This window comes from Sphaeramia orbicularis, chromosome 13 (assembly GCF_902148855.1).
Source record: "Sphaeramia orbicularis chromosome 13, fSphaOr1.1, whole genome shotgun sequence".
In the NCBI taxonomy this organism is placed as follows: domain Eukaryota; kingdom Metazoa; phylum Chordata; class Actinopteri; order Kurtiformes; family Apogonidae; genus Sphaeramia; species Sphaeramia orbicularis.
Window position 1 is genome coordinate 41,942,001 of NC_043969.1, and position 23,628 is coordinate 41,965,628.

Here is a 23,628-nt window from a genome sequence, read left to right on the forward strand (position 1 = left end):
TATCTTCCCTTATCTTATCTTATCTTATCTTATCTTCTCTTATCTTACCTTACCTTAACTTCCCCTTCCTAGTCTTATCTTATCTTTCCTTAATTTCCCTTATCTTATCTTCCCTTATCTTATCTTACCTTAACTTCCCTTATTTTATCTTATCTTAACTTTCTTTAACTTCCCTTATCTTATCTTATCTTAACTTCCCCAATCTTGTCTTACCTTAACTTCCCTTTCCTAATCTTATCTTATCTTATCTTGTCTTGTCTTATCTTGTCTTATCTTATTTTCTCTTCCCTTCTTATCTTATGTTCTCTTTTCTTCCCTTATCTTCCCTTATCTTATCTTATCATATCTTAACTTCCCCAATCTTGTCTTACCGTAACTTCACTTTCCTAATCTTATTTTATCTTGTCTTATCTTATTTTCTCTTCCCTTCTTATCGTATATTCTCTTTTCTTCCCTTATCTTATCTTATCTTATCTTACCTTAACTTCCCTTATTTTATCTCATCTTATCTTTCCTTAACTTCCCTTATCTTAACTTCCCCTATCTTGTCTTCCCTTATCTTATCTTATCTTATCTTATTTATTCTATAAAATCTTGTTTCATCACCATCTTGTCGGAACCACGTTTCTTTCCGGATGAATCTTTTCATGTCTTCAGGACAAAGGTCTTTTTTCATCTCACTGACCGTGTATTCACCAGCAAATCCAAGCATATCCTTCACTTATAAAACATAATACATTTACTCTGAATTGAATCATAATGTGAACAAAATGTGGGTTTTTTTCAACATCTTCACCAACCTTTGTAGTGAAGTGTTTAGTTGAAGTCTCGTCCTTCACCCTGTCAAAAGAATTCAGAATTTCAAAATATGTGAGTATTTTCATCAGTAAACGTTTCCTACTTTCTTTCGCTGACGATTTCATGTTTCCCCATCTCACTTATAAAGTTGACAACTTGATCACGATTGGCTCCAAATCTTTTTTTTTTTTTTTTTTTTTTTGACGTTTAAATTGAGCCATCAACCTGTCAGACTGTGCTCAGAGGAAGTGACAGATTACACTCAGAACACGGAAAAATAGTTGTTTTTTTATGAGTGAAAGTTGACTTTAAGGAGTTTATTAAAGAGGAGAAAAACTCAACCACTGGAAGAACACAGCATCCTTGTAAGATGGAGGTACATGGTCCTTAGTTTATGTTTAAATCTGCATTTTCAGTAGATTTAAGTTGGGTTTTAATGTCATTTTAGTTCTAACAAGTGGTTCCAGGCACAAGCCCCGCCCCTTGCACATACTTTACCCATTTTAAGTAAATGGAAAGATTTTTTTTTTTTTTTTTTAAATCATAAAAAATTTGAACTTTCTTAGCTTTTTTTAGCTTTTGTATTTCCTGAAATGTCATTGTATGTTAGTTTTTATCAGAAAATGTTTATTGAAAGTTAATAAAACATGATAACATTTTAAAAAATTTGTATTCCTGTAGTATAGATGAACAACTATTGATAAAGCACAAACTTAGAAAAGGTGTTTTTTATCCAATAAATAGATTTAAAATAGACATTTTCTCATTCGTTTTAGTTCATATAAGTTTTGTACATCCACAGTACAGTTAGTTTTGATGTTGTGATCTTATTTTTTCATTTTTAAGTCCATCTCAGCTGCTTTTTCCACACCTATTTTTCATTATTACTCATACTGACCTTATATTCCATCACTGAATGACAGTGTTTCAGTGTCATTTTAATTATAATAACTTACTATAGGGTGTTTATTCGTTTAGTTTTGCTTTCATATTTTCTGAAATGTCATTGTGTGTTAGTTTTTATCAGAAAATGTTTATTGAAAGCTCAACAAAACATGATACCATTTAATAAATCTATATTCATGTAGTGCATACTTAGAAAAGGTGTTTTTCATCCAATAAATGGATTAAAAAAATACATTTTGTCTTTTTTTTTTTTTAGTTTAAGTTAGTTCTGTACATACACAATATAATAAGTTTTGATGTTGTGATCTTATTTTTTTGTTTTTAGTTCCATCTCAGGTGCTTTTTCACACGTAGTTTTCATTGTTACTCATTCTCACCTTATATTCCATCACTGAATGACAGTGTTTCAGTGTCATTTTAATTATAATAAGTCGCTATTGGGTGTTTATGACTTTAATTTAGCTTTTGTATTTCCTGAAATGTCATTGTACGTTAGTTTTTTTCAGAAAATGTTTATTGAAAGCTCAACAAAACATGATGCTATTTAATAAATCTGTATTCATGTAGTGCATACTTAGAAAAGGTGTTTTTTTATCCAATAAATGGATCAAAAAAATACATTTTCTCATTTGTTTTAGTTCATATTAGTTCTGTACATTCACAATACAATAAATTTGATGTTGTGATCTTATTTTTTTGTTTCATCTCAGCTGCTTTTTCACACTTAGTTTTCATTATTATTCATCATAACGTTACATTCCACCACTGAAATAGAAGAAAATACAGTTGAATGCCTGTGTTTGTTTTCTTTTGACTAACAGAGGCTGAAAAAAATGACAGTTCCATCCCAACACGTCCCGACACGCAGCCGTGACATCATCTGTGTTTTCATACCACTGTTTTCTCCACATCCTGTGACTCTTACCCCTGTCATTATTTGTTTCCTCAGGGGAAACGGAGCTTTAATGGCAGTGTTTCCATTCACCTGATTGTTCACTGGAATCAGTCGTAGTAAAGGGGGTGAAGTGGAGCTTTCCTCGGTGTCAGTTGTGTTTAATTCCTGAGGTTTTATTCATTGTGGCAGCATTAGATTTCCATGAGTTCACGACCAGGGGCGGGATCCGACAGGGGAGTAATGAGGACGCTTGGAATTGCTGAATTAATACGTCTGTCACTCAGTCATTACACCGGTCTTTATTTGCACTTGTCACTCCCCATCCACTCCAAAGCACTCACTCCATCGCCTTCTGTTTTTTTTTGTTTGTTTTTTTTTGTCGTCTCTTGTTGCCACTCCTTTCTGCTCCTGGTTCCTAATTTAGTCACTTTCTTAAAAATCTTCTCTCATTTTCCCAACCTCTGTGTTTCTCAACAGTGTCGGGAGTAACATGTTACAAAAGTCATGTATTACAGTAACAGATTACTTTTTGCGGTGACGCAGTAGTGTAAGGCATTACTAATGGATTTTCAGTAATATTTTACTCAGTACATATTTAATAGCGCTTGCGTTACAACACACTTTTCACCCATAATTTAATTGCACAAAAGAAAAAAGAAAAAAAAAAAACACAGCAAGACCTTAACCCTTTATAGAGCACTCGTAGAAATACTCTGAAATTCTAAATTTCAATGGTATTGTGTTATTGGACGACAGACTTTATTATTTTTGGGAAATTTTTAAAAGCAATTTATTGTCATATAAAAAAAAATCAAGGTCACCATATTTGGTTCCTTACACATAAGTGGCCAAAAAAATAAATACATAATAAAAATACAAGAAGTAAATAAACAAGAAAAATGTGAAATATGAGGAACATGTATTTTAGAACTTTAGAACCTCATTTTTGGTCATGTAATGCATTACAAATTTGACACAGTAATATTGTAAAGTAAAGACTTACTTTTAAACAACAGTAACAAGTAATTCATTCATCTTGAATGGGGGGTATTTGACTTTGGGGGGCTTGGGTTATACTGCACACGCACCATTTATGACGAGTCTGCGTGTAACTCAAAATAATACAGGAGTCATATAAGGTATTAGAGACCGTAATATTGTAAAGTAAGGAATTACTTTAAATAACAGTAACAACTAATTCATTCATCTTGAATGGGAGGGGTTATTTGACTCTGGGGGGGCTTGGGTTGTACTGCGCACGCACCATTTATGACAAGTCTGTATGTAACTCGAAAGTAATACAGGACTCATGTAATGCATTACAATTCTCAGACAGTAATATTGTAAAGTAAGGAATTACCTTTAAAATAACAGTAACAAGTAATTAATTCATCTTGAATTGGGGGGGGGGGGTTATTATTTGACTTTTGGGGGGAGGGGGGGCTTGGGTTGTTTTGCACATGCACCATTTATGGCGAGGGTCTGTATGTAACTCAAAAATAATACAGGAGTCATGTAACGCATTAGAGACAGTAATATTGTAAAGTAAGGAATTACCTTTAAATAACAGTAACAAGTAACCTGTAATGGATTACAGTTTGGAATAGGGATGTAAACAATTAATTGATTATCAATTAATTGTCGATAAGAATTTGCTCGATTAAATTATTGCTTGTCGGTTAACTGCCCTTTTCCACAGTGGGATTTGTGATGTCGACAGTACCCAAACTAGGCTTCATCGCTAAAGTTGAATAGTGGGAGGAGTCACCCTGTCCACATGTCCACACCTGTCTGAAGGCTGCCGGTTTGTCCGCGCAGCTCCGCTGAAATCTGGCTTCATCATGTCCGTGATGCAAAGTCAGAAACACCCATTTCTTCAAAACTGCCCCTCCTCAGATCCATTTATTTTATTGAATTTCTCTGCAGAATTTCTTTAGTTCTGCTCCATAAATGACGTTGCCTGTACTGTATCCAGTCAATCATTAAGGAATATGACATGTTTTTTCACGAAATATATAAACAATATTTAGCTTTTATTCTTATAGATCGTATTGAAAGAGAAATTCAGGTTCTCAGGAAAATCGCCGCTTATCAATTAATCATTCCAGGCACAACAAGCCCCGCCCCTTGCATGTATTTTACCCATTATAAGTAAATGGGAAGATTTTTTTTTAAAAAAATCATTAAAAATTTTAACTTTGATCTACTTTTCCCAAAATGTAATGAGATCTATTCTGGGTCACTGGCAATCTACTTTATTCTAATCTAGAAACCCAATTTGGTATGAATTGAACGAGGGATGTAAACAATTAACTGACTATCAATTAATTGTTGATAAAAATTTGCTTGATTAAATTATTAAGTGTCGGTTAATTGCCCTTTTCCACGACGGGATTTGTGGTGTCGACAGTAGGGGGCACCACTGCCCGAACTAGGCTTCAATGCTGCATTTATTTATTTATTTATTTATCTCTGCAGAATTTCTTTAGTTCTACTCCATAAATACCATTGCCTGTACTGTATCCAATCTATCATTATGGAATAAGACATGTTTTTTTCATGAAGTACATAAACAATATTTAGCTTTTATTCTTATAGACCCTATCGAAAGAGAAATTCAGGTTCTCAGGAAAATCACCATTTATCATTTAATTGATTGGTAAGGTCAACTGACTAATTATTAATGGATTAATTGATCATTTACATCCCTAGTCTGGAGGTAACTTGCACAACACTGGTCATAACATCTTGTCCCAAGCGATTGCGCTAAGACTCAGGAATGTTTGTACCTGTCCTTTTCTTTTCTTTTTTTTTTCTTCCTGTGCAGACATGACTGGAACACACCCAGAAAACACTACCTGCAGGACAGAGTTGTGAAACAGTTTCACTCCCTTTAAAGCCCCCTTCTGCTTCAGACATCCCTCTCCTTCACTGTCTTTGAACCTTTTTTTTCTTTCTTTTTTTTTTCTAACTGGCTGTGTTCTCCTGTAGCTCTCACTCACTGACATCCTCCCCCTCTCTCTCTTTTTTCTCTCTTTTCAGAGTATCTACTGTATGTTGTTTTGCAAAGCCACAATCTAGCGCAAACCCGATGTGTCATTTATGCAACAAGATGTCAGCCTTCTCTTTTTTTTTTGGTCTTTTTCTTGTTGTTTTCCACGAATGCGGAATCCGGTTTTTTGCTGAAATATTCTGGAGGTTGTAAATCATCCCCTCGATCAAGTCAGATGCGAGTATTCAGAAATAGTATGATTAATTCAATACAAAACGGCATGGTGGCAGCGTTTAAGGAGCTGCAGTATTTCATGTTTTTCATTACCTGTTTAAATCTGTCATGCCTTTGGATTGAATTATAGCCTTTCATAGCACATCTTGACTCCTATTAATCTCAATAGTACATTTTAGGCGTTATAGAACTCAAGGTTACCCTACTATCTGCATATTTTCTTGAGTCGTTGCTAATAGACACCTGCTTTAGTTGCTTGGAACAGTATCAGGGCTGCTGTTGTTGCTGCTTTGAGGTTGTTTTTTTTTATCTATCTCTTGGCAGGTGTTGCCAGTAGCGATGGCGTGCCGGTGAATCGCCTCCTCCCTCCTCCGCGCTGTCAAACACCCCTACGTACTCCAACCATTTCAGATCTGTTTTATTATTAGTGTTTCCGTAATGTGATTAGCGCCAACCGTAGCCGTATCGTCACAAAGCCTCCGTCACTGTAAAAAGTGGCGAAATGTTTTCCTTTTTCAAGTCGTCTTCATGTTTTCGGGAGGCCGACGGGTTGAATGCGAGAAGTTGGAGTGAAGTTATGACCTTGCATGGAGATGAGTTGGAAATGTGCAGGATATGTCTTTGCCAACACTTTTGTTTTTTCGTCAAAAGGAGACAAAAAGCAGCGTGGTTTTCCGGTTTGCACTGATGTGATTTGATCAGCTTTGCCCAGTAGTTGTTTTTTTTTGTTGTTTTCTTTTTTCTTGAGCTTCCTTCGCTACTTCTTGAAGAATCCACGATAACAGAAGCCAAGCCAAACGCATCAAAATTCCACCCCACCGTTCGTCTCCTAATTAAACATCTAATTAAACATCACCCTTCATAACTCTCTGAAAACAGTTCTTGCTTTCAGTGCTGCCAACAGAACTTCACAAAAGTACCTTCACAGCTGCTTTCATGTCTGTAGTTTTTATAGGCAATAACATTCCTCATTCATTAGTTTTAAAGCGCAACGTCTTAAAATGTGGGTGTCAACGGGGGGAAAAAGCCGTAAATTTTCAACAGTGACAGGTAATTATCGGAATATATATGCATATTTTACATACGTTCCCAGAAAATACGAACAAGAAGTTTCAGTAGACGATCAAAACCATCTACTGATCTAAAATGTTTCATAAATTCTGATCGGTAATCCTATCAATACATGTAAATAATTGGTGTGAAACAGTTTGTCGTCTTTTCATGGTCATCAGATATGACCCATTTGGATGTTCAGAGGCTCTGTAGTTACTGTGGTTACACCGTCATCTTCTACAACTTGATTTTCTCTATTGTTGATATAATAACGCTCAATTTTAATCTGAGCTTTTATGAACATCTACTTGGTCAATGAATTAAATGTTGGAAAATACCTGATGTTCACTAAAAAAATGCAAAATACAGATGGTAATGTCATTATAAATGGTGATAAATCACTTAAGAAAAGTTAAATGTAGAGAAAAAATATTTTGGAACTGAACAGTGACAGGTAATTATCGGAATATATATGTATATTTTACGTACGTTCTCAGAAAATACGTACAAGAAGTTTGAGTGGACAACCAAAACCATCTACTGATCTAAAATGTTTCCTAAATTCTGATCAGTAATCCTAACAATACATGTAAATAATTGGTGTAAAATACAGTTTGTTGTCTTTTTATGGTCATCAGATATGACCCATTTGGATGTTCAGAGGCTCCGTACTTACTGTGGAAACACCTTAATCTTCTACAACATTGATTCACCAGTAAAACCCATGGAATTTATTAAATGACAGTGGATTGAGACACTTAGTTAAGGATGTATTTTGCTTTAAAAGCCACTTTTTCTTCATTTTTTTCTTTTTTTTTTTTTTTTATACAATAACCCTCAACTTTAATCTGAGCTTTTATGAACATCTACTTGATCAATGAATTAAATATTGGAAAACAGCTGATGATCACTGAAAAAATGCAAAATACAGATGGTAATGTCATAATAAATGGTGATTATTGGCGATAAATCACTTAAGAAAAGTTAAATGTAGAGAAAAAAATATTTTGGAAATGAAGAGTGATAGGTAATTATTGGAATACATATGCATATTTTATATATATATTTTCAGAAAATACGTACAAAGTTTCAGTTCTTGCTGTTTTACTTAACCCATAAAGACCCAAACAGTCACAGACAATCAAAACCATCTACTGATCTAAAGTGTTTCATAAATTCTGATCAGTAATCCTATCAATACATCTAAATAACTGGTGTAAAATGCAGTTTGTCGTCTTTTTATGGTCATCAGATATGACCGATTTTTCAGAGGCTCCGTAGTTACCATGGAAACACTGTCATTTTCTACAACACTGATTCACCAGTAAAACCCATAGAGTTGGATCAATGACAGTAGATGGACACACTTGTTTTATGCTTAGTTATAATGATACATTTTTCCCAAAAATCACTTTTTCTTCAGTTTTCTCTGTTTTTGATAAACTAACCCTCAATTTTAATCTGAGCTTTTATGAACATCTACTTGATCAGTGAATTAAATATTTAAAAATACCTGATGTTCACTGAAAAAATGCAAAATACAGATGGCAATGTCACAATAAATGGTGAGAAATCACTAAAGAAAAGTTAAATATAGAGAAAAAATATATTTCAGAACTGCCGTAGAAGTAGCACTGGGTCTTTATGGATTAATGTTCCCCATGAATATTTCAATGCTGAACAAACGTCTTGTCATTTTAATCGTTTTCTTTGATTCTGACCATGATTAAACCGATGTTTGTCCCTGTAGGTAAATGAAGGATTCATATTTTTACAACTGTAAAGCCTCAGACTTTTTTCCTGACCGTTTTCTTCCGCTTTGGGCCATTTATTATTGATTATTTGCCTTTCATGTATAATTTAGCACCAACTTCAAACCAAAGATCTGCCCTTAAACTTGAAAACCATAATGATAATTATCGATGCAGGATGAATATTTGTGTATGATGACATTTTGTGACCATATTCCACAATGGAAATGTCTATTTAATGTAAAAATAAACACATCAGATACACTATACACATTAACTATTAATTACTGTTTCAGTCATTTCCCCATCCTTCAACAAATGTCTCCACAAACCAACTCCTAATATTTGTTTCACGGTTGTAGGTGGAGACACAAAATATATGTAAATGTGTTCTCTTCCAAATTTTTGCAAAATTCTGATAAAATGCACAATATATTTGGGTGGAAAACCAATTACAAGATATGCTAAAGGTCATATGTTTCCATGAAAATCTAAATGTATGTTGTCTAATTGGCAGTGAGTCAAGGGGATTAAATTGACCCATGTTTATGTACCTTTTGAGGTCATGTGACTGAAAAAAAATGGACAAAAGAAAACTTATGCAGGTGATTTTGTTGAATAAAGGGATCATATTTTGCTAAACCCACTTTTGGTTCATTTATTTGTGTATTTGGACCCTAATAGCTCATAAAGTTTAAATTTGAACCCTCCAGGTGCTGCAAAGCTATCTTTATATTAATTTTGGCAAAAATCTAGTGGATTTCTACAACCTGTTTTAATTCCTGCTTAATTTGTTACGTCTGTAACTAGCTATGTCACAACATTTGCACATATAAGGTCAAGACTTCCGACGAACATTTCTCCGATTATGACATAATTGTTTGTCAGCAGCAGCGGTTGTAGTAAAAACTGAAAATGTGTCTAATCTTTGAGCCGATTACCTGAAATGTTCAGCTGTTGATTGAACGGAACAGAAGTGGCTCATTTGCATTTAAAGGGCCAGCGCTCAAAACCACCTTTCTGGTGTCATTACTCAGAAATAGGGTTGAAGATGGACCTGTGGAGTTGAATTAATGAAGAATTCAGACCCAAGCAGAGCACTTACAGTTTATGTGGACCACAGGGAAATGTTTGAAAATGCAGAATTCCGTTTAAAAAAGCAAAATATCACTCCTTTACGGCAGGATCTTCATTTGAAGAATCAGAATCAGAATAGCCTTCATTATTGTGAATGTGTGTTATTTTGTGTTGTTTAATGGTGAATTAACAAAATCTATGGACTAAACGATCAATGTTAGTCAATCAGAGATATTTTTCTTTTTTATGCCATTTCCCAATACATTTTCTGTCAAAAACCTCATCTTTTTTCAGGTCTAAATCCAACCAACCCTTCACAGCACCAAGTTCACGACACAAATGCAAGAGTCATGTAGTATTTGAACTCCATCAGCAGAGTTTTGTGTTCCAAATTCTGTTAATACGCACAATTTTGCGAGTGATTAGAAATCGACCTGTGCAGTCATTGAGGCATGAGGACATGTTGACGTGGATGAAGGTTAAAAAGGCTGTGTGGTCTCTCATAAATTGGAGCGATGATAGAGTCACTCGATCCTTTATAGAACCGAAGGGTGATGGAGATCACCTTTGAAGGCTCCTCGCGTCACCTTTTACTGCGTCTGCTCTGGACTTTTAATAGTGTTTTTCACCTTCCAAAGTGGTAAATACTGAGGCCCAGAGATGTCTTAATTGAGAGCGAGTAGGACCACTGATGAAAATGAAGACAGATCCATGCAGAGGAAGGCAACGAAGGGTAAAACAGAGGATTACAGGGCAGCGTTTTCCCTTGTTTTTTTTCCTCTCTGTTCCTTCAATTCTGTGGATTTCCATCCGTCTTTGGACTTGGTGGGAGGATGTGTTCTCGAACAGGGGTGACCTGGCTCCGCTCTCTCATTCATGTGTGTAATGAAGGCCTGTGTCTGAATAATCCCATTAGGTGGTCAGATTAAAACCTGAGCTGATATTTGAGACTGTGCCCGGCACCGCTTTAGAAATTGGAGAGCTTTCGCATCAGCCCCAGGAGAAAGGGCGTATAGGAAGAGCAGCTGAGGAGAGCGGCGGCGGCGTTTTGGGAGGTTTCTACTTTGGACTGATAGGCTGCCATTATGATTAAGGCTTTAGCCACTACTTTACCTCCATCCCTGTCTTTTTATCTCCAGACCTTTGCTCAGAGATTCATCATTTCCGCTAAAGGCCTGTTCTAATTGAGTATAATGGATTTGATTCAACAGCTTAGCATATTTGATCATCTGCCCGTATGAGAAAGCAGGCTCTTTTTTTTTTTTAAATATATGTTACGTGATATGAATATATTCACCTATTTGTTTATTTTGCAGTGACAGGCTTTGACACCTGCACTGAGAGTTTAACCCAGGGGTGTCAAACTCTTTTTAGTTCAGGGGCCACATACAGCCTAATAACAGTGGTTCCCAACCTTTTTTGGCTCCAGACCTCATTTTAACATCACAAATTTTTGGTGACCCCAGACATTCAAAACAGAAACTTTTTTTTTTTTTTTTGCTAAAATTAATTTGTTTTTGATCATGTAATAGTTTGCTATACTAAGTTGCAAATAAACGTTAACTTTAGCTGACACTGAGTCTATATAATGTATATTATTCTGGACAGAGGCAGTAAATCCAGGTGTAGATTACTGCACAAAGTCAGAATTTTATTTTCCTTAGTCAGGATATGTACAGTCAGTCCAGCTTAGATTTCCAAGGCTGACAATTAATACTGAACAAACAAGAACTCAAACTATGAATTATGAAAGAGCTGCAGCATCTGAAACTGACCACAATGAACATTTGACATAAACAGAACCACAGTGCTTCAGTTTGAGCTTCACAGTTTGTCATGACTTTCATGGATTGGGATTGTCTCTGTCAACTCACCATATATTTTTTATGAGTAAGTTTTTATTTTTTATCAATTACTAGAAATTTCAGGTGACCCCATTAGAATTCCAAGCGACCCCACGTGGTGTCCTGACCCCAAGGTTGAAAAACAATGGCCTAATATGATATATAGTGAGCCAGACCAGTAAAATAATAGGATAAAAACTTATAAATAGTATCAACTTTTTTGAGTGAAAAAAGTAACATTTCGTAATGAAAATGTTTACCTCTACGAACCGTACTTGAATATAACATAAAAATATATGAACAACCTGAAAATTCTTAAGAAGAATAAGTGCAATTTTAACAATATTGCACCATAGTCTATCACTTATACATGTGCATCACAACTTACAGATCATAGTGGATCTATAAATACACACAACATTTAGTAACAGACAAAATATTGGTCAAATTCCACATACTTCTCTTAAGACATTTCAGGCTGTTCTCATTTGTTCAGGTTATTCACAGTTTTTGTAAAAGGCTAGTCTGTAAATGTCAACATTTTTGTGTAATTTTACTTTGTTCACACTGAAACAAAGAGAAAAATAGCTTTTTTCATTATTTATAGTTTATTATGATAGTATTTTACTGGTCTTACTCACTTTATATTGAATTGACCAAAAATGATTTTAACATCCTTGATTGTTAATATCTTCAGTGTAATTTTTGCATTTCACAAATTTATCCCACGGGCCGCATGTTTGACACCTGTGGTTTAACCCAGAAAGACCCAAACAGCCCCTGGCAACCAAAAGCATCTACTGATCTGAACTGTTTAATACCTGCTGATTCACTAAACCTATCAATGCGTGTAAATAATTGGTGTAAAATACAGTTTGTCATCTTTTCAAATTCATCAGATATGACCCATTTGGATGTTCAGTCACTCCGTAGTGAACATGAAAACGCTGTCATCTTCTAAAACATTGATTCACCAGTAAAACCCATTGAGTTTCATCCATGACAGTGGTTGGACACACTTGTTTTATGTTCAGTTAATGATATATTTTTGCTGACCACCAAAACCATCTACTGATCTAAAATGCTTCATAAATTCTGAATCAGTAATCCTATCAATACATGTAAATAACTGGTCTAAAATACAGTTTTTCATCTTTTCATGGGCATCAGATATGACCCATTTGGACATTCAGAGGCTCCGTAGTTACCGTGAAAACACCTTAATCTTCTGCAACATTGATTTATCAGTAAACCAATGCAGTTTGACAAATGACAGTGGATGGAGATGTTTTTATGTTCAATTATTGATATCTTTGCAATAAAAAAAAAGTCACTTTTTCTCCAGTTTTTCTCTGTTTCTGATGTAATAACCCTCAACTTTACTCTTTTATGAACATCTACATGATCAGTGAATTAAATATGGGAAAATACCTGATTTTCACTGAAAGAAAATGCAATAATAAATGATAGATAAATAATAATTAATTTAAGAATGGTTAAATAGACAGCACAATTTATTTGGGATCTACCACAAAAGTAGCTTTGGGTCTTAATGGGTTAATATAGGTAAGCACTGACTTGTTTACGTCTTACTTCTCAGAAATTCAGAGTAATAGGAGTTGTCAGTTTGAAGTAAAGACACACATGATTAATATGTTCGTTATAGCTGTCAATATAACCAGGCAGGTGTGTTGAGCTGTAATGACATGAATGCAATATAATGAGTGGTATAGTATCATATCATGAGAAACAAATGAAATGTTATGACATTTAGAGTGACATTATGTTTGTTAATGCTAATTTATGTAAATGTACCTCCCAGTAGAGCATCTCATCATGCATATTGAATTCATGTGACAAAAGTAAAGAAGGATTATTTGTCTCCTGAGTATTCTGTAGTTTTGTTATCAGATGTTGGTTAATCCACATGTTGTCTTTGAGGAGATACAAGTACAAGATTATTATGTGCGTAAAACCATGATAATGTCATTAGATTTGCATGTGATTTGTCAATATGTTGCATTTTCTATACTCATACCAAGTTGAAATTATAACCATATTCTGAAACGGCCAAGTCTGATTGTTAATAGACTGAATAAAATGGTGCTCTGTGCTTTGCAAACCTTTGTTCATTGAAGGAAAAACATGATACACAACCTCCTACAGGTTAAAGTGAACTCACCGGATCTTTTAAGTGCTGGCAGACTCCAGAGAATCACTATGAAATGACTGAAATATGCCTAGCAACTGCCTAGCAACATTTACATTATCGGGAAATTACCATAAATATGCAAGTACTCAGCCCAGTTTTGCACTCCTACACTACAGAAATGTGCTTGTTTTTTGGCATTTTGTTTGTGTAAGTTGGAAAACTGAAATTGTTTGAATAAGAAAATGCTTGAATTAAAGGTTGAAGTATTTCTAAAAGATTTATATAAGAAAGCTGTCATTTAGACAGTATCACAAACTCCTACAAGTGTAGTGGACTCACTGGATCTTTTAAGTGCTGACAGACTCCAGAAAATCACTATGAGATGACAGAAATATACATGCTAGCCTAGCAACATTTCCACCATTGGGAAATGACTATAAATATGCTAGTACTCAGCCCAGTTAAAATGAATATTAGTGGAGTACATGCACTCCTTTGCTGCAGAAATTTGCATATTTCTGACATTTTGTTTATGCAAATTGGAAAATGTTGACTTTTACTGAATAATTACTTAAAAGGTTGAAATGTTTATGAAATATTTACATGGGAAAGCTGTCATTTACACATTATCACAAACTCTTACGGGTTAAAGTGGACTTGCCAAACATGTTTAGTACTAACAAACTCCAGAGAATCACTATGAACTGACTTAAATATACTCGCTAACCTACCAACATTTGCACTGGTGGGAATTTACCATAAATACGGTAGTACTCAGCCCAGTTTTGCACTCCTATACTGCAGAAATGTGCATATTTTTGGAATTTTGTTTGTGTAAGTTGGAAAAATTCAATTTTTTGTATTAGAAAATTCTTGAATAAAAGGTTGATATTTATCAGAAAAGCTGTCATTTACACATTATCACAAACTCCTGCAGGTTCAAGTGGACTTGCCTAAAGTCTTCAGTACTAACAAACTCCAGAGAATCACTATGAACTGACTTAAATATACTTGCTAACGTAGCAACATTTGCACCATTGAGAAATGACCATAATTACACTAGTAATAAGCCCTGTTTTGCACTCCTACACTGCAGAAATGTGCATATTTTTGGCATTTTGTTCATGTTGGAAAACTTCCATTTTTTGAATAAGAAAATGCTTGAATAAAAGGTTGATATTTATCAGAAAAGCTGTCATCTTTTACATGATCACAAACTCCTGCAGGTTACACTGGACTTGCCAAAAGTGTTTAGTACTGATAAAGTGTAGAGAATCATTATGAACTGACTTAAATATACTCGCTAACCTAGCAACATTAGCAACATTGGGAATTTACCATAAATATGCTAGTACTCGATTCAGTTAAATGGATATTAGTGCAGAATGTGCACTCCTACATTGCAGAAATGTGCGTATTTTTGGCACTGTTTGGAAAACTTCAACTTTTTTAATGAGAAAATACTTGCTAAAAGGTTGTTTTTTTAAGGATTAGACTAACAGAAAACAGTCATCATTAGTTGCAGCCTGTGTTAATACATGGTAAACATAATTATTATTATTGGGGTCATTGTTTATCTGTGGTTGTGGACTGTAGATCCTGAACATCCACCTTTTGCTTCTTTGGTCTTTTCTTTCCACTCTTCTGCTTGTGTACTATCTGCTGTTTTTCCGCCTTGTTTATTTCTCCACCTTCCTGTGGAGGATTCGCTGTTTGCCGTTGTAGTTAAATGTGCGTCGGCTGCCGGTTTAGACGAGCGCTACCTGTTTGCCTGCAGGCTTTGATCAGACTTCAGATAAAAGTCTCTCGTCTCTTTGCACTCGAAGGAGCGTCGCACGTTTCTTTATTTTAAGTGAAGACGTGTATGTAGGGGACATGGTTTTTAGTGCTTTGTTTGGCGGCGCTTTAGTCGTGCGTATTGTTTATCTTCCCGTTAGCAGGCGCTGAGCTCTGGAAAATGGTGGGTTGGATGTGATGGCTCAGTTTTGCAGGGCTGGGGCAGAATTCAGAACATCTTTTTCATATTTGCAAAAAACCTTCAGACTTAAGGCTCGCACTGGCTGGCATCATACTTACTGTTTATTGTTTGTCTCTCGCAGGCCATTAGTCATTGTCACTCTGTTCTAGATTAGAACACATCTTTGACTCATTTGATAATTCGCTGTCCTCTCCACTGTGTTTACTGTATAACATATATTTTTCTTCTGGAAGCATACAGTATGTGATTATGATGTCTTTTTTTCTTGCTGTTGCTGCTGGAAAAGCTTCGTATTTATGATCTTTCTTGATGCATCGTGGCTGTTCTGAATGCTTGGCTGCTGATAATCATCTCTGGCAGTGCTCTTTCATTTCATTACGCTGATGATGGCGGTGGTTATATTTCATATTGTACTATTTATACTGCGCCATTTAATACTTGTATGTTCACTTTGAGTTGGATCAAATCCTGCGGAGTTAAATATCATTTCTGAAATGCCACATGAAATTGCTCTTATATTGTGCTGTTTTCTTAAATTGTTTCATTTCTCCTCCGCCGGCTAAAGTAGAAGAGACTGCGCTAATGCATGCAGACAAAGCTTCATTTACTTTAATCTCCTCAGTAATTTTACTCTTTGATGGTTCTGTGTGCTTGGCTGGTTGTGTATTTCATTCTTTTCGTATCTGAAACTGCATGCGACTGTCAATGGCCGAGCCTTGCCACATTTTTTTGGTTGGCGAGGCGTCCTTTGGGGGTTGGCGTGGGGTGGGGGGTGGGGTCCTTCCTTTCCCCTTTGCTTTTCCTTCCTTGTTTCCCTTCCTTCATCTTTCCTAAAAAAAAAAAAAATCTGCACCTGCACAAACGCACCTCCTTCCCACCAGAGCACTGACACACTCCCTTCCATCTGTCTTTTCCTACCCAGAATACCCTAACAACCTGCCACCCGACACTGGGACCAGACAGGAGCAACACAATACAGGCGCCGCCATCGGGGGCGCTGTAGGGGGAGTGGCCCTGTTGGGCGTGGCGGCCATACTGCTCTTCGTGTTCCTGCGCCGTCGCCAGCGAACCTTCAAGGGCGACTACAGCACCAAGAAACATGTGTTCGGAAACGGGTACAGCAAGGCGGGCGGGTTGCCTGCTCACCCTCCCATTCCGAAAAACCTGCAGTACCCGGACGATTCGGACGATGAGAAGAAGCCCGCCCAGATCGGGGGCACAGGGGGGTTTGAGGCGAGCGAGCGCGATTTTGACGCAGAAGCAGAGGACTTGAAGAGGCCCTATTTTACTGTGGATGAAGGAGAGAGCCGAGATTATGACGAGCGGACTCTGGCTTTTCAGTACGACCCCGAACCTGAGATAGCCGATGATATGATCTCTCAAACCGACGGCTCTGTCATTTCTAAGAAAGAGTGGTATGTGTAGGGGCATGCAACAACCAAACCAAACAACCCTTTTGTCCCCCCCCCCCCCACCTGCATTCCACTGCACCCTCCACCTCCATCACCTGAACCCACCCTCCCATTTGTCAAACTGCACCCTTCACGGTCCTGTTCCTGTTTTTTGGCAAACCTAGATCTCTCCCCCCCCCCTCCCCCCGACTCCCTCCCATATCAGACCCCATCCAACTAATCTCTATTAGAAATTCAAGTGTCTATCTGAAGTGCTAGCAACATCAACATGACCACATTAGTATCAGTTCCATCAGGTGAATGGGCAAAACATACAAACGAAAGGTATGTAACTGGACTTGTCGTAACAAGGCCAGGGAGAGGTGATTGATTGATTGATTGATTGATTGATTGATTAATACTGGTGTATTATTCCTTTTTTGTGTATTTTTTTCATGTTATAAATGTATTAAATGTATGAAAAGAGACTGCAGGTTGAGGTTTTGCTGAGCACATTTGTGAAAGTCCTACACTGGATAATTTCTTTTCCCATTACCATTGCTGGTTTTTCTTTGTTTGGTTTGTTTTTTGTTTTTTTTTTTAAATAATGTCTTTTTGTATGATTTTTAAGTGACCTGAACGTTGAGAGTCAAGTGTCTGAATCACAGGTGGAGTTTTTTGGTGTTTGTAATCTTGTGGTCAAATGTTTCAGAGAAAGAAAAAAAAAAATGCTAAACAGCACCTGTATGATTTCTCCTGTTTCTCACTGGGGTTAGCATCCATGAAATTACTCGTTTATACATATATATATATATATATATATATATATGTATATATACACACACACACAGCATTACAGGTTCAGTGTTTTTATATATATATATATATATATATATATATATATATATATATATATATATATAGATAGATACACAGCATTACAGGTTCAGTGTTAGATTTGTGTATGTTTGTGTGCTTATCATAAGTTTACAATGGAGTTTGTGTTATGCTAATATTCATTTACTGACATTAACCAGCTAAATTTCTAAACTGTTGCGCACTGTAGAGAATGTTGAGGGGGAAAAAATGCATCTTAAGTCTGTTATCATATGGGCAAGTGAGACTGACAGTAGCTGACTGGATTTCAGCTAAAAACAGTCCTTGGCTAACACTAGCTTAAATCCATTTCTAAGGTACAACAAAGTTCATCTTAGACAGCTTCATCTATGACAGTTACTTCACTCATCTATATGTAGAAAACTAAAGTCAAGTTTTCTCCTAGCTAGCTAAACACTAGCTAATGTTAGCTTCTCCAATGCCTTAGCCTGTAATATTGTATTCTAAAGGGCAGTGGTCGGTTTTGTTATGTGTACTCATAAAGTGAAAGTGAAATGTAAGTGTTGTTTCTGTACTGTTTTAGATGGCAAAACATGAGCAACGATTAGCTTATAAATGAATTAGCTAACATCAACAAATGACTGGCTCTGAGAACAAAACAGACATTAGCTAACATTACCGTAACAGCATTTCTAAACCACAACAAAGACCATCTTGCTTGTCTTTATCCAGGATAATCTTGTGTAGTGAACTTGGGTCAGGTTTTTCCTTTAAAGCTTTAGCCTCACACCCAAGTTCTTCAGTTTCACTAATGTATAACGCTAGCTACCATTCAGCTAAACCTCATAATATTAAATTTTAGAGAGTAGTTTGGTGGTCTGTTTTTTTTTTTCCTCCTCTTGCATAAGCTAGTTAAGCTACAACAGCTGTTCTGTACTGTTCTGTTTATACCGTAGAGTATAAACTGTGCAACAGTAGCTATGATTAGCTTGGAAATGGAGGTGGCTAATGTCAACAAATACCAGGCTTTTAACATCGGTTAACATAAGTTTAACACCATTTCTATTCTACAGTAAAGACCACATTGGTTATCTTTATCCACGATGACTTTGTACACTGATTTCTACATCTACAGCAACAGTGTACGACATTAGCTAGCATTAGATTTTCTTATGCCTAAATATATTGTATTAAATCCCGGTGGACAGTTTGGTGGTCTGTTTGATCATCTGTTAAAAGCTAGCTGAACGTAAACTGTAAATGTCCTGTACTGTTTTAAATGGTAAAACATGTATGCAACACTTGCTAAGATTATCTTAAAAATTAGTTAGCGAAGGTCAAAAAATGATTAGTTTTCAGCATTAGCTAACATTTTACAGTAAAGACCACCTAGCTAGCTGAAAGTGAACTCTAAGTGCTGTCCTGTACTGTTTTGAATGGTAAAACCTGTATGCAACACTTGCTAAGATTAGCTTAAAAATGAGTTAGCTAAGGTCAAAAATCACTGGCTTTTAGCATTAGCTAAAAATCTACAGTAAAGACCACCTAGCTAGCTGAAAGTGAACTGTAAGTGCTGTCCTGTACTCTTTTAGAGGCCAATAAATATATATGAAAGTAGCTTAACTTAGAAATGGCGTTAGCTGACGTCAACAAATGAGTAGCTCACAGCACAAAACAACTCCAACACTTCCGATAAGCACACGAGCATTCATGAATGTTCCATTGCGAGCCTGTTAAAAACAGCTCTTTTCCAGCTGTTTTCCAAAAAGCGTATTTAGCATTTGTTGACCCCGTGTGTTTTGAGATGCTTGATGTGTAATTTACTGAGAGAGTCGATCTACTGAGCTGTGTGGACATAAATTATTGAGTTTGACTTTTCCTTAATTGGATCAGAATAGCAGTGGATAGAAGAGCTGAAAATATGTGTTGTACTAAAAAAAAAAAAAAATTACTTTTCAGTGCATCTGTTCTGTGACCACAAGAGGTTTGCTGAGTTACTCCCATGATGCTCTGAAAGGCCATGATTGCCACTTGAGTTAAAACGGTTTACCTGTGTACTCAAGCTCTAAAAATCTTACCACTAGGGTGAAAATGTCTGTTATTTGTGTCATGATTATGTTTTATTCTAACCCTTTTTGTTGTGTGTTGTTTTTTTTTTTTTTGTATATATATAAAATGGGCATCAGAGAAAAGAGTTTGGGGAATTTCCTATGAATAACTCTCCTCATAATCGTGTGACTGTTTACTCAAGAATTGGCTTAAGCCTCTTCATCGACAGCATTTCGTTATGAGGAGTCGTCCACGGACACAAAGGACGCAGATAGAAGAAGAAACGTCTGATGCTTTTATTTACACTACAAACATTTTTAACATGTAAAGGGAATTAAAAAAAAATATATGATGGTGGCCTTGCTGGAGTATATTATGTCACCTGCTGCTTTCACCATGGTTTTGTTTCATCTTGTTTTTCTTGTTTCTTTATTTTATTATTTTTTTTATTTTTCCAGATTTATTTTAGTCGGTGGACTGGTTTTGGTGGATTTTAGCGAATTGTTATTATATCCTTCTTATAATATTGGCATCTGGATCCGCCGAACAGGAATACAATGACCCTGTGTGAAGGCATTAACCATCGGCTTTCTGAATTACTGTTAACAAGTGCCAGCGGATGCTAATATCGCAAATGACTTGTTTCCTCCCCAGCACTGAGGTCCATTACACAATCCCACAATGCATTTTGCTTACGACAAAAAAAAAAAAAAAAAAAAAAAAAAGGAGGCTCAATGTGAAATGTCAACTAAAACAGAAGCTAAGGAGAACATCCACGGATATAACAACATATCTGACTGGCTCTGAACAATATAAATACTGTATTAAGCCTTATTTTATGCATGATTTTGTGTGGGAGTGGAAGTGCGTATGTTGCTATTTTTTCTGTATCAATTCCAGTGCGTTTGTTTTCATTTGCAGCTTAAAGACACTTTTTCCAAAATGTTGTCAGTATTGACAGAGGTATGAGATTGTGGGCACACAGTACCCAGCAACAATATTGCAGTTAACACAAAAAATATATATATAAATACACACTTATATATAAATATATATTAATAAAGGTTAAAAAAAAAAGGAGAAAAAAAAAAAGCATCTCTGTGAGAGCGCCGCTCCGCCGGCTGGAGATGTGGATGTTTTACAGTCCATGCTTGTCTACTGTATGTTTTTAGATGAGCATGTTAATCATGAGCCTCAAAATACATTGTATTGTCAACGCAAATTAACCCTGCAAAGTGGGAAATAATGTCACAAAAGTAATCATGTTAAAGCTCTGTTTGATTTCAGTTTTCTACCGCCTTATATCTGTTTTCTAGATGGATACTCGAGGGCTGATTCAGAAGGTTTCAGAGCGAGAACCCACTGACAAAGTGCAAAAGCAAATAACAGTTTTATAGTCTGAACTTTATCCGTTCTGATTTGTCGCCATTAAATTCTACGTCGTTCGCATCACGGTAACAACCCGAGATCCGTTCCCGAGAGTCGTGTTTCTGTGGTTTATCGTCGCATTCAGTGCCTATCAGGAGACATGAGGTAGTCTGAACAAGTTGCTGCTCCATCATTTATTATTTATGCCACATAACGACAAATGAAATAATCCTGATATATGAGATGCACTGCAAACTTTTGAAGCTCAAGTATGTGATTGATCCTGAAGTGCAGTGACGTCTCAGTCATTACAGTGGAGTTTTATTCCATCTGAGCTGCGTCTCGACTTGATCTCCACTGATCTCATAAAGCTGCATTGATTACCATTTTAAAAACGTAATGATGGAGAAATGGTGATACAGCACTTTTTTTTTCTTTTTTTTTTCCCAGTCTTGGCTGGATATTTTAAGTCTTAAATAAATCTACTTTTGCATCTTAGGCTACGTGAAGACTGCAGGCAACTGTGGCCGAAATCCGATTTTTTTGCCCATATGTGACCTGTATCCGATCTGTTAAAGACAGTTTGAACAGCACAAATCTGACCCAGGCCACTTTCAGATGTGGTTCTAAATCCGATACGTATCTGATATTTTGCAATGTGACTTCAGTCTGAACGACCTTTACTGAAATGCAACAAACGTCCCAGTTTTGTGTCCCAGGGTGTGGAGCGGCAGGAGAAACATATTTAACCCTCCGGTATCCGGGTGCGCCTGTTAGGCACACTTTTCACTTCGTGTTAAAAAAACTTCATATTATTTTTCACAATTTAAATAAGATTAGAATTCAAAAGTTGTTCGTTTTTGCCTGATCTTTAAAATTCTGGCCACCAACCTAAAATTTTCACATTGTAAAGAAAAGAAAATGACAAGACTAGCATCTGTCTCCCAAGTGTGCCTAAAACGCACTATTTCTTCCATTTGATCTGTATGATTAGGACTGACCTTGATTTACAAAAATAAAATCAAATTACTGCAGAAAAATGAATCAATATATAATATTTTATAGTTTGATTTATAGGTGTGCATTTTATGCACACTTGGTGACAGATCCTAGTATTCTTGTACATTTGACCTAGCACCAAAAATAATAATTCAAATTAACCGATGTTGGAGTTAATCATTGACATATGCCAGGATGGAAAAATCAAATAATATGTGATCCACTTTTTATGTAGTATATTGAAAAAAAATTTTTTTTGGTGTTTTTTGCATCCAAAAAAAAAGATTTGTTTACATTACAAACATGGCATTTAAAGGGTTAAAAAATGTGACAATTATTGAGTATTTGGTATTTTTATTTACAGCTCAAGTTAATGAAATAGAAAAAAGTGTAAAAGAATTAAAAACAGGTCTGACTTACTACCGGCAATGCAAACTAGGCTCCTGCTTCAGTCATACAAGGACCGGACTGCCCTTAGTAAAGGGCCCCGGACCCCATACTCCCAAAGCACCCCCCACAGGATACCACGAGGGACACGGTCGAATGCCTTCTCCAGATCCACAAAACACATGTGGACTGGTTGGGCGAACTCCCATGAACCCTCAAGCACCCGATGGAGAGTAGAGCTCTGATTTTTATGGACAGAATTTCTAGGCGCAGCCAGGGGCCGGAGGGGGTCCGGAGGGGGTCCGGTTTGGGGACCACAGGATTTCATCTCTGCTTTTTGCAGATGGCGTTGTCCTGTTGGCCTCATCGAACCTGGACCTTCAGCGTGCCCTGGGGCGGTTTGCAGCTGAGTGTGAAGCAAGCGGGATGAGGATCAGCACCTCCAAATCCGAGGCCATGGTTCTCGACCGGAAAAAGGTGGTCTGCTCTCTCCGGGTCGGTGGGAAGCCTTTGCCCCAAGTGGAGGAGTTCAAGTATCTTGGGTTCTTGTTCACAAGTGAGGGAAGGATGGAGCGTGAGATTGACAGACGGATCGGTGCAGCGTCTGCAGTGATGCAGTCGCTGTACCTGTCTGCCGTGGTGAAGAAGGAGCTGAGCTGAGAGGCGAAGCTCTCGATTTACCGGTCAGTCTACGTTCCTACCCTCACCTATGGTCATGAGCTTTGGGTCATGACCGAAAGGACAAGATCCCGGATACAAGCGATCAAAATGAGTTTCCTCTGCAGGGTGGCTGGGCGCACCCTTAGGGATAGGGTGAGGAGCTCAGTCACCAGGGAGGAGCTCGGAGTAGAACCGCTGCTCCTCCACGTCAAGAGGGGCCAGCTGAGGTGGTTCTGGCATCTGTTCCAGATGCCTCC

The 23,628-nt window shown here is 36.7% G+C and overlaps 1 protein-coding gene across 7 annotated transcripts in view; it reads left to right on the forward strand.

Moving 5' to 3' along the window:
• The window catches only part of nectin1b (nectin cell adhesion molecule 1b), a 518,119-nt gene that overhangs the window by 206,316 nt on the left and 288,175 nt on the right, over positions 1-23,628 (forward strand). Inside the window, exon 6 of one of the 7 annotated variants that reach the window (XM_030152348.1) lies at positions 16,603-17,875. The exons of the other annotated variants lie outside the window; for them this stretch is intronic. Coding sequence (XP_030008208.1) covers positions 16,603-17,105 — 503 coding nt within the window. The 3' untranslated portion in view covers positions 17,106-17,875. Of the gene's footprint in view, positions 1-16,602; positions 17,876-23,628 lie in introns of those variants that run through there. 7 annotated transcript variants of the gene reach the window in all.